The sequence below is a fragment of the Poecilia reticulata genome, chromosome 2 (assembly GCF_904066995.2).
Source record: "Poecilia reticulata chromosome 2, P_reticulata-male-v2, whole genome shotgun sequence".
NCBI classification, from domain to species: Eukaryota; Metazoa; Chordata; class Actinopteri; order Cyprinodontiformes; family Poeciliidae; genus Poecilia; species Poecilia reticulata.
Genome location: NC_088831.1, coordinates 3,366,634 through 3,379,273, shown reverse-complemented (window position 1 = coordinate 3,379,273; position 12,640 = coordinate 3,366,634). Strand labels below are relative to the sequence as shown.

At 42.2% G+C, this 12,640-nt stretch overlaps 1 protein-coding gene and 1 long non-coding RNA gene across 4 annotated transcripts in view; both read right to left on the bottom strand.

Annotated features, from left to right (window-relative positions):
- Positions 1-12,640, bottom strand: part of LOC103476823 (receptor tyrosine-protein kinase erbB-4) — a 282,377-nt gene that overhangs the window by 29,840 nt on the left and 239,897 nt on the right. For 2 of the 3 annotated variants that reach the window (XM_081614884.1, XM_081614889.1), the window contains exon 20: positions 10,027-10,212. In XM_081614884.1, the coding sequence (XP_081471010.1) occupies positions 10,027-10,212 (186 nt within the window). The remainder of the gene's footprint in view (positions 1-10,026; positions 10,213-12,640) is intronic. The other variant, XM_081614885.1, reaches the window with a different exon arrangement.
- Positions 1,430-6,917, bottom strand: LOC103473426 (uncharacterized). The gene is made up of 2 exons (XR_014090668.1): positions 2,157-6,917; positions 1,430-1,773 (listed from the first exon to the last, which is right to left on the bottom strand). It is a non-coding gene; the product is annotated as an uncharacterized LOC103473426 (long non-coding RNA).

The window sequence follows — 12,640 nt, the reverse complement described above, 5'->3', positions numbered from 1 at the left end:
TTCAAAGTCAATCACAACCACAGATGCTCCTAAGGTGTGGACTCGCGCTACATTGCAGGTTCTAGACTTTTCAGAATCGGCTGCTTTTTAGCTCACATGAAATGCTTTGATTCTTTTAAGAATGCAGTTGGATTATCTGTTAGATTAAGCCGACTAATCTGGATGAAGACATCTGGAGAGCTAAAATGTAGAGTTTGAGGTTCATAAAAAGTCAACTATAAGCTAAATTCCTTTACTCCTGACAGGATAAAGTCAGAACAGGATGCATTTTTGGAGAGTATAAATCAGTACAGTATTACAGTACTGGTAGTCAATGTTGTAAAACGTAATTTGTATGTTCTTAACTTATTTAACATATTTAGGTCTATATGTCTATCAAATTTCATGGGGTTTCATGAAAAATCCTCCAGTTGAGAAAAAGCAGTCTGCAAAAACTTTATACTGGGGGACAAAGACAGAAGAAAGAGACGTTAGGCTGAGTTTGAAGGGAACCAAAAGGTGAGGCGTCTGTTTCCAGAGGGAATGATAAGTGGCTGGCCCTGAAAGCAGGCACCATGGCGCCAGCGGACCTCCAAACAGCTCAACGGGCAGCGACAATGTGAGCGGAGTGGAGCCGGGAACTGGGACGGCTGCGATAAGGCGAGCGCACAATGGGCTGGGCGCAGGTGGCGCAGCTGGTGCAGGTGGCTGTCCGTCATGCGCCGCATGCTGCGCCGCAGATAGAAGGCAGGGCATTCCCAGCGCGCTGGCAGCCTCCAGAGCATGGCACCTGCTTTGTCTGCTGCCTGTGTGAAGCAGGCAGGCCTCCTCCATCACACCACAGCCCAACAAATTCCGCTTTTATTCCCATTATCGGCGCTGAACGCCGAGGAGAAGCTGCGTCGGGATTATCACCTGAAGACAAAATGAGCTCCTGATGGCTACGGCAAGCGGCTTGGGTAGTTAATGAAGGCAGCAGGCGGATGTGACATAATGTGACAGGTATAACGGTGGCGCGGCAGCCGGGTGAAGGCCCATTTACTCCGCGCTCAGCCGATCCACCGCCACGAAGCTGGAAAACCACCGCCTATCCATCAACCCCACCCCAACGCGTTTCTGTGTGCCGGTGTGGGAATCCTCCCGCTGGCGGGAGTGGATTTTTAAAACAATGTCGGAACTTCTCAGCGCTTGACATCTCCCCTGTCTCCGCTTTTAATTATGCCTCAAGAAAAAAAAAAGAGAAAAGAAAAAATCCCAGTCTTCATGATCTCAGCTCCTTCCAAAATGTCACAGGCTGCGATGAAAGACCACCGCTGGCACATTTACATGAGCAAATGTCAATAATTTCTGCTGCTGCTTCACAGAATTAGAGAAACTGGCACAACTTCTTTGATTAGCGCCATAAAAATCAGCTCTTTTAAGGTGATTACAGGAAACAACAGCCTCTTGGTTGGGATTAATTAAGAAGGTTTAATTAAAGCCAGGGTGACAATCTGAGCATCAATTAGCAGCCCTGCACGTACATCAGTACGTACAGTAATAACAGTCTCAGGCTCAGACAGGTGACAACAATGAGGACACCTGGTTCTGAAGCCTGCTGCTTCCCGCCTCGCTGCAGCCTCCAGAGTACCAGCTGATGATTAGCACAGCTAGAGATGGAGAATCGTCCTGGTCCAACCTGCTGCTGGAAACCGCCGAGGGCCCAGAGCAGGACAGCAGAGCATCACACTGCCACCACCGTGCTCATCAGTAGGTTACTGTTTTTCTGAAATCCGGGTGCATTTTGTACTTGGCCTGTCACAAAAACAAATTTGCTGGTCAATAAATTGTCCCAAAAGTTTATTCTGGGACAAATACAACAATATTGTCTCAATATTCCTCAATATTGTTGCATTGAGACAATTTTCCAGTAATATGATGGTAATGGCATAATAACGTAAGAACACGTGATCAAAGATCAATAAGCTTTAAATAAAGAACATTTGACACTGGAACCGGAAGACATTTAAATAACAAAAATGAATAAACAAAACAACAGAAACAACAAATTAAATGAATTATGAGGTGTCTGGGAACAAAATAATTGTCCTTCAAAAAAAAAAAAGGGCTGGCTGAGACAAAAACACCAGAATGGAGACTTTTGTCATGTGGCAGGAAGAAGCTGGAATCAAACTTACAACCTTCCAATCACAAGATGACTATTCTTCCCACAGAACCGCAGTCAGCCAATCAAATCACACACCTGGTCAGTCTGGATGTCTTTATTCCTTAATAAATGAAATCATATCTGAAAAAAAAATGCATGTTTAATCTGATTTTAACATGAGTTCTTCTGACTCTCACTCTCCCGGTCATTGGGTCAAGGTCAGAACGCGTCAACATCAAACTGTTGCGGATGTAAAATTGTTCAAAAATCTCTTCCTTTTCCTGGAACTAACGGATGTACAGTGTAGCCTTCCCTCCCATCTCTCCCCATAAACAGCGATTATTAATAAACAGAAAAAAAAAAACAGAGTGGAAATGAGTCCTGATTGTCTGACATGTGATGCTGCTGAAGGTCCGACTCTGGGTCCGACATGCTTATTAGAGCAGAAATGGATTTGTGGAGCTCGAGTCCATCCTGTTCCTAATCGGCTGTTTGGAAAACTTGACTGAGTAAATCGGATTTGTTTGTGTTTGTTTGTGAATCCACAGAAACGCCATGAGTACGACTTATGAGGAGCGAGGGGAGCGATCCAATCAGGCCTTTATATCCACTGGATCAGGCAGGCGCCCCGTCACCCCCCCCTCACCCCCCCTGCTGATCCTCACAGATAATTAGAACGACCCCAGAGGATTATCTCTCTTCCTTTAACTCACCACACACACACACACGCACCCCCTCCCGCCCCTACACACACACACACTTTTTCTGCAGCGTCAGCAGAGACATGAAATTCTCCAGAGGTTCCACTTAAAACCACGCTAGCTGCTTTTGTTTTGCGGGTCGTCATGGAAACCGGCTTTTTCGGGGCAGCTTTTGGTCATCCAGCGTGACGCTGCGAGTTTGCATTATTAATAACACGGAAACATGGTCAGCCTGCTGACAGCTATAAATTCATAATAACTGTTTAATGCGTTTTAGAGGGAAAGTAAAAGGAAGCATCAATCATCGATGAAAATCTTTTTCATCTGCTTCATATCTGACATGGATCAAACCCAGTGGTTCAACATTTGTCAGGACAATATTCATCAAATAATAATTAGAGCCGATTTACAATTCTTAAAAGTTGATATTCGCTCCTTCTGGAACACAAAAAGAATTTCAAACTAAATATATTCACTGGCTGTGCAACAAATACTGAAATAAAAACTGTTCATTTCATGATGAAGAGAATGTTGTTTTTCTGTTGTCGCGGGATGGAAGAACGTTCTGATGTGTCGGAAATATCGGCTCAGATTGACCAGAACCTCCGGAATCACATCAAATAAACTCAGCGTTCCAAGAAAAGAAGCTTATACCAACTGTGAAGATCGGAGGAGGACGGTCATGATACAGGGTGTCCTGATTTACTCCTGGGCAACTTTTTTTGTTTAGGAAGAAAAAGTCAGTCAGTAAAATCACTTTATGCTCTAGAAATACATTTAAAAACATCAAACAAAGAGCCAGATATCAACTGGGTTATGATTTTTACATGTGACTGTAGTAAGAAATATTAGTTTCAAATAAAAAAAATAAAAAGACATCCCATGAACTCACGATCAGCCAACAGAATAGGCAAAATTAAGGAAAATTCTGTCAAAAATAATATTTGATACAATAATTCATACTGTGTTGAGAATCAGCACCAGAACAAAAGACAAAGATCTCCTGAAGTCAAAACCCACAGAAACACGAGTCGGGCTGAACAGCCGCTCACTCTGAAAGCAACATGAAGCCAGACTGCAGCTTCACAATGAGATTCATTCCTGAAAGTTTTGGAATTATGATCACAAAGTCCTGGGACCTCATGCATAAAGGAGTGTGCAGTTTTCACACTAAAACTTGGCGTACAGAAAAATTTAGAGAAGTGCTGCGCAAAAAAAAAATCCTTTTATTTTTATTTTCTTTATTTTGTGTTCGGGTTAGCTCATTATCTGAGGATAAATGCGGTTAAGTTTTTACGTTTAAAGAATAAAATATTAAAATCCTGAAAAACATTGGGTTTGATGCTTCTTGGTCTACATAACACCGAATGTAGTCAGATTTCATTGTATTTAGGTGAGTTTTGACTCTTTGTAGTTTGATATTGTCCACAGAAAAAGTTTGCGTGGCTGCTGCACATTTTCACGGCAGGGAAAAAGTGTGCATATATTTACGCACACTTTGACACAAAGTAAATTTTTATACATGCCGACTTGTGTGTAAAATATGGCGCCGCACATTTTTTGTGCGCACACATGCTTTATGCATGAGGCCCCTTATCTCAATCTCAAATTCAATAAAAAACAATAAATTAAAAAAAAAAAAGAAAATCTTCTTTTTCATCATTGGTGGCAGTTTGGACAGAATTTTAGGTAAAAACTGCAAAAACTCTCTTCTTTCGCATATCTATAGATCTATGAGACATCAGGATGATAAATGTGAGCGTTCTTCCTCCTGATGGTTTGATCCAAAGGACAGATGTCATCCTCCTGTAGGAGGAGGAGGAGGAGGAGGAGGAGAAGGAGGAGGAGGAGGAAGAGGAGGAGGAGGAGGAGGAGGAGGAGGAGGAGGAGGAGGAGGAGGAGGAGGAGGAAAAGGAAGAGAGAGGAGGAAGAGTGAAGGCCTGTTTAATGAGAGCAGGTGAGATTAGTGTTTGCTCAGCACCGAACCCCTGCGCTGCAGGGAAGTGAGCGACACCGAGGTCTTCCTCTGAGCTCCGCCGGATCAGGGCGGGAAACACCGCGGGATGCAAATCTCAACACACACACAGACACACGCACACACACTGATGTGCAGAATATTAACACACTCCCAGAGCCAGAGATCAGGAGGAAAATCTGAAATCTCTCCGTTCTCCTTACTAAGCAGCAGCAGGAGGTGAGACGGGATTCTGAGCTCAGCATCAGCAGAAACTCTGAGGTCAGAGTAGCCTTCATCATTAGCATCTGAAATCAGCAGCAGCTGGCTAACAGTGGCCTATTCAAAGCCCGTCCGCTTCCAGCTTAGAGCCAGTTGGAGTCCTGGTTCTGGTTCAGAACCAGTTGTCTGGACCTGATCTTTTTTAATCCAACAGAGCGCTGAGTCTGCTTCATTGTGTCACATGTGTCAGAACAGTCTAGTCAAAGTCCAAGAGAATCTGTGGCAAGACTTTTGAAGTGAGCCTGATTTGTGTGATGAATCCCACAATATCTGCAGCTGAAACTACAACAGTCTGTCATGCCACACTCTTCAGATTTCATTATGCCTTAGCTTTTTCCAAAAGTGAAAAATTTGACATTTTTTCCACTTCAGATTTACAACAGCCTCTATAGTTTTAAGGTGACAAAAGAAAGATTTATGAGTATTTCTACAAATTTAGAAACAATAAGAGACAAAAAAAGAGAAACAAATAGAGTCAACAACCAGAAAGACAGGAAAGGAGGGCAAGGAAGGAGAGATCCAGGATAGTGAATAAAGCAGCTACATCTAGAGCGAGCTTTGGGTTAGGCGTGTGTGTGTGTGTGTGTGTGTCAGCGGGAGTAAACCGCCCTGAGTGTGGCTCTAGATTAATGGCGGCCATTATCTCAATGCCCAAAACACTCAGTGATGAAGAGTCAGTGCCTGGCGACAGGCCTCGGCCAATCAATTTGTGGCTCTGCAGTCACCTGCCCGGGTCACAGCCCACATACGGCCGCTGTTATACAGGCGGGAGGGGGGAGATGAGAGGGGTGCAGGGTTGCCATGGCATTATAGCAGAAAGCAGAAAACAAATACACAGAATGTGTCACTAAATACAAACAGATCAGCAGAAATTCATCTTGAACTGCAGTATCACAATAAAAACTGTTTAAACTTAAAGAAAAATCCCCCAAATAAAAAATTTATGTTTTTATAAAATTACACTTTTTCACCAAATTATTTAAATCCATAACAGACTGGCAACATTTTTTTTTTAGTTTTATAAACTTTTACTTAGTAAAATCCATAACTTACTGTTTTCCTGAGGAGACATTTCTCTAAGTCTCTCCTCAAAATGTGAAAGGATAAATGAACAAATATATTTACTCACAGGACATTTAAAGAACTGCTAACAATTGAAATAAGCAGAAACATCCAGGCAGAGATTTGAAACTTAGGGCCAAAATAGTTAAGCTGGAAAGAGTTCCAGGAAACATTCGGGAAACTTTCTTTTCTGGAAATGAATTTCAAAAATAGCTACTTTTTTTTCTTTTGCTATCTGACTCTTTATGGCCTTTATGTCTGGCAGCCATTTTGGTGAATTAAGTCCGCTAAAGGATATTTAGTGAGACCTGGCGAAGGTTGGAGTTTTGCTCATGATCAAAACGAAGCAACTAAAACATTTTAAGTGTTGTGTTTTGTTGGCTTATGGTAATAATTCATTTCCTGCGCATTTACAAGCGAACAGAGAAAACACACGACCTCCGTTTCTCTCCAGTTTCCCTCCTCCGTCTCTGCTGCAACCTTTTCAAAGCTAACAGAAGAGCAAAGCAAATTATTCTCCCCTTAGCCAGAAAATTGTGCGTCTTGTGAAGAATGCTCTCACTGCTGGAGAGAGGTTCCCCATCATTACCTTGAGAGCGCAGAGATCATTCAGAGAAGAAGCCGCCAGTTATTTATTCGGCTCGCATGCACAAACACACGCACGCATACACACACGCGCGCACACACACACACACACACACACACACACACACACACACACACACACACACACACACACACACACACACACACACACACACACACACACACACACACACACACACGCAAGCACACATACACTGATGAAAAATGCTCAGGGATGCACCACGGAGAAAGGGTGTCCTTTTCTCGGTTTGAAAAAATATCCCGGAGCGAAGCGATGAGGAACCTGTGAGGAGGATCCGGCAGACAAATGGAGGCGACCCGGCTTCCTGCTGGGAACATTTCAACTAGCAGCCATCTTGTTAAACGGACTTCCTGCTGCAGCAGGGGACGAGAAACCATCCTTCTTCATTCTGGAAATATGGGACGAAATTCTCTAAGGCGTTTTTTTATCTGCTGCTCTCCGACTCTGCCATTGTTTTACTCCGACGAAGCAAAGTGTGTGGAATTAAAATAGGGGTTCAGTGGTGAGGCTGTGAGCAGTCATCATCTTACCTGTAGTAGGTTCTGACTGCACCGATCAGAACATCCAATCACACCAAGTAGAAAAGTCATGTGACCCAAACTTTAATCTCTGTTTGACGCTAAATATGATTAATAGTTATAGTATAGTCATTATGTTGAGATTAATGGTCCGTTTATCATTTAAAAACTTTAATTATCTCAAGATAAAAAATCCTACTATTTTAAAATATAAAACCTGTTATTTATTCAATTTTGTTGCGATAAACAACTTTTAACAAATACCAGTTTAATATATTCTTATCTTAAATTTAAAGCCTGTTTCATCTTGCTGCATTATCTCTAATTTATCTTCATACACATGTAATTATTTTATTATCTCGAGATATGTAATCTTGTTGAGTTGATATTAACAGACTATCTTGAGATTAATGGTCCGTTATGTCTTCTTAAATTTAAATCCTCTGATTATCTCAAGATAAAAATCATATTCTGCCTTAAAATATGTTATTATCTTCAGATATAAGGTCTTGTTTTTCCTAAATATCAACTTACAAACAATACAAATGGCCTATTTTAAATGTATTATCTTAAAATAAAAATAAATAAAAACACTTATTTTGGTTTAATATTAGTTTAATTATGTCATAATCCGGAGATTAAAATGCTTTTTTCGGTCTGATGGTGGTTCAGTTATGTTATTATCTTGAGATATGAATACTTATTTTGTCTTGACACCAGTTTAGTTATGTATAAGTTTTAAACTGAAATCAGGTTAATTTTCATATCTTGATTTAAATCTCGCTTTATCTTTATTCTAGTCTAATTATCTCATTGTCCTGAGAGCAAAAAACATAATTCAGCTTCATAACTTGAATTATTTCATTATATGGATTCTATTTCTGTATTAAAACACAATCAAACTAGTTTGTTCATTCATAAAAATGCTCCAGACGACGTAAAAATGATCCATAAGTGATCAGTGTTGATCATTCTCAAGAGATATGATTGAAATATTAAAACAGTCATAATATTAGACGTAATCATGAGATCACAAACTAGCCATCTCTTGACAGTTTAATGAGGATTATTTTTCTAAAGTCTGGATTTCAGTAATAACACAATTTTTAATGCCATATTTTTTTGTGTAAATAGATGATTCAATCAGATGAAACAAATTATGTTGGTGAAGCCAATCTCAGAATATTGTAGACTAATGTAATATATCAACATGTCATTAAACCCATTAATGGACATTAGGAAGCCACGTCCAGCTGCAGAGTCTAAAAATATATCAGTTTATCATTTTCAAACAGTTCAAGCGTGAATAGCAGCAGATTGCCTTCAATCACAATCAGCCTGTTTATTGAACCGCCTGGCCAAGTCGAGGCCAGACCTCTAACTCAGGTATCAACGTTTTCCTATCGAGTTAAAACCTCCAGAATCATCCATCATGGTGGGATAAAGGGTTAATCCCCCCAATTTCTCCCCCGCTGACCTCTTATTGCTGACAAATGACTGTTGGCTAAACGAAACAAGAATACAGCGCTCTTAACGACCCAGGCTGATCAATCCCAACCGATCTGCTGATGAAGGAGGCCTATGAAACAGGCCACCCTCTAAATAATCTCTGTTAAGCCTTTTCAAGTATATTTACTGGTTTATATACCTGCAATGAAGTGACTTACAGTAGCTCTGTGTAGTTTGAGTTTCGGCTGTAGATTAGAGGTTTGAACCAGCATTTGACCAACCCTGGAGCGCCAGATGGTTTGTGCTGGATGACCATCTGGGAACACAATTGAGGAAAATGTGAGGAAAAGGAAAGAGACTCTAAAAATACTTGGCAGGTGAAGAAATGAACCATCTGTCTGTCACTAACTTTGACCGAGCAGGCCAACAATCCCTACCAACGCTATCAGGAATCTCCCACGTGCCAGATTCCAGAACACCAACAACATATTTCATCACTACGGGTCCATCTTACTTTGTTACTTCTATAGTTTTCCATTAATCAGCCTAACAAGTCAATAACATAATAACTGTTCACTACTGATCATTAGGCAACTTGGGGTTATGTGACATGTGACAGGAGGAAGCTGGAATTGAACATACAACCCTTGAATTAGAACACGACTGCCCTACACACTGAGCCACAGTCGCCCAGCGCGGCATAACAGCTCATACCCTACTGAATTTACATCCAGAAGTTACCCGGAACCAAGCAATCTGGCAACACTGGTGTAATTAGCAAACAAAACCCAAATGTTCTTTGGAGAAGCAAAAGCACACAAGACAGAGAGAGCAGATTTTGTTTGTTCTGGAGCCGATAGGCCCTTAACTTGAACATTTGTTGCACTCGTTAAGACTCAGAGTAATGAGACGAGCTCGGAGGACAGAGTTTAAGTCAGCAAGGCGTGTCTATTGCTTCACATCACTGACAAGAGGTCTGTGGAAGGGCTTCAGCACAATAATGAGGATGAAGAGGAAAATACGGAAAGAAGAAAACCTGCATTATAACTGAAGAAGGTAAGAAAAGGTTTGAAACTTGAGGCAAAGCAGACTTTTTATGTTAGGAACATTTAAAACTCTAAAGAACAGACGATGGACTTTAAAAAGAGAAATATCAAACTCTGTTTTCAGTCAGTCTGGAGTTGGAAACCCACTACATGTTCCCATCAATCACATTCCACTCGTTTACATAAAATCAACACAGGTCCATGTAATCCATCTGCAGCAGTGCAGGGGAGCATTGCTATAACCTGACAGCGTCTGCTTACCTTTGCGATCTGGACGCACCAGTTGAGCAGCAGCTGCGATCCGATGTTGTCCTTGTGCTCGTGGACGTAGTCCAGGAGACAGCCGTGGGGCATGAGCTGGGTGACCAGCTGGATGGTGGGGCTCAGGCACACACCGAGGAGGCGCACCAGGTGGGGGTGCTCCATGCTGGCCATGATCAGGGCCTCCTGGGAGAGAGGGGGGCGAGGACACAGAGAGGGACTAAGTGGACAGCAGTGGACCCTATATGTACTTTAGGATGGGTTGCACTGGACTAAACAGGACTGGGTCAAACTGGAATCTACATAACTAAACAGAGCACATCACAACTGCTTGGACTCAATATTTGGACGGTTGTATAACACCAAATACTGTTAGAGTTGGAGGCAAAACTCTAGACTTGTGGGATTGTGAATAGCATATGTCCAGATCACTCTCACACTGACTTCTTCAAAGCTCATCAAGCACAGTAAGACTAATATTGAACAGGCACAGTTGGAACACCAAAAACGTCCACCACGCATGCTTGTTGCATGTGATCACAAACTCTAGTTCTGTCTCATCTCCTTCACTCTTGTTTCATGTCTTGTGCAAATGCGTTTTCCCACCCAGGCCTTCCTCCCCCCTCTTCTTCCTCCCCTCCCTCCCTCCCTTTCAGCAGCAGATGGATGTAGAGGTTTGAACAGTTGGGGCTCAGTGTTGGGTAATTGTTATTGCGGAGCTGCAAAGCAGAAGGACGTGTGGCGATGATGAAGTGTTATGATTGCGAGGACGGGTACTTGTGGCAGAAGCTGCGATTGCAGTGGTCGGTGGAAAGCACTCTGTTCGGTCGTTCTCATCTCCCTTCGCCTCTCCGACTCTCCTGCTTAGATTCAAGCATGGAGGCGCAGTCCCTCAGCAGCTCTCTGCTACGCTCAAGGACTCACACTGGCTTTCTTTGCATATGGCAAGTGGTCAAGGAGAGGTGTATGCGGGCTTGGCCCTCAGGGCAGCGGACACATACATGAAGTCCCTCTGAAAATTTATATTCAGAAAATTAATGTTAGAAGGAGAGTAGAGTAGATTAAAACTAAGCAGGAGAAGGGGGGCACAGGCTGTATAAAGAAGTTTATGGCAACATTAGAGAGGGTAACACTTTATTTGAAGGGGTGTGCATAAGACTGACATGACACTGTCATAAATATGACATAACATCTGAAATGAACATAAAGAAGTCTTTATGAATGTTTATGACAGTTGTCATGAAGTGTCATTCGGTAAATAATGACACTTTTAATGCAAAGTTGCTCTAAAAGTTGCATTAAAAGTCCATTAAAAATGCCAACTTTGCATGATTTTGTAAATTATGATAATTTAATACAAAGTCAGTCTTATGCACACCCCTTCAAATAGTGTTACCGAGGCTTCCTGTTCAAAGTAGTGTCATGACATCCACGGCTGATGCCTCTACGCTTTATGTCGATGACCCATGCTTTATGAAGTTGACTCCACACTTTACACTGACAACTACAATCTATATGCCAATGACTACAGTCTTTAAGCCGACACCGATATGTTTTACGCCAACAACCACAATGCTATATGCTGAGGACATGATTTAAAGCAACAACTACATGCTTTACACCGACAACATGTGACTACACGTTTTACGGCGATGATTTTACACTTTACACTGAAAACTTCGTGCTTTACACCGATGACTACATCAGTGTAGTCATCAGTACTTTATGCCAACGACTCAAATCTTTAAGTGGACTACTCCATACTTTATGCAGACATCTATATGATTTACGAAGACGATTACACTGTTTATGGCGAAGACTTCATGCTTTACGCCGACTCCATGCCTTATGCAGATGGCTACACGCTCTATGCTGATGATTACAAGCTTTATGCTGACAACTAACACGCTTTACACTAACGCCTCCACTCTGTGAGCCAGGCATCAGCTCAGCAGAGGAAGATAAAAGGGAATCTGAATGCTTTAATTCTTTCACTGACATCCCAAGAGGCCCTGGAGTCATAAACTATGTCCAGCTAAACCTTCTGTACGCTCCGGGCAAACGTTTGAGAACTCCTGCAAGTGTGTGTGACATTGTGTGACTGTGTGTGTTTTGGTTTCTCTCTCATCTCCCTGAGCGCTGACCTCCATTACTACCAGCCGACCTGACTTTCACCGTCCTGCTCCCTTGCTTGCTTCCCCTCAAACGCACACACACACACACACACACACAAACACACGCACTTAGGCCACATACGGTGATAGACTTGCAGAGTTTTGCAAAACTGGTGCATGTTTCAGTAAGTGCGTGCATGCATGCATAGGGGCATTCTAAATGAACGGATTTCACATGTCAAATAATCAGCTCTGATTCATATTTGCCAACACAAGCGAATCGCTCCACATTCTTCTCCTCCAAACCCTGCGGAGGCTTCATTTTGTGAAGAATCTGCTCTTTGCATACGCATGTGTGTGTGCACGCGCGTTTTTGTGGATTTTCTGAGTGTGCCTTGGAGCTGGCACTCCAGTGGCCAGTTTCTCAGTGGCGAAGCGTGAGCCTGCCTTTAGATTGCTGTTTAACAAGCCAACAGACAGAGCATATTGGCTCTGGATGG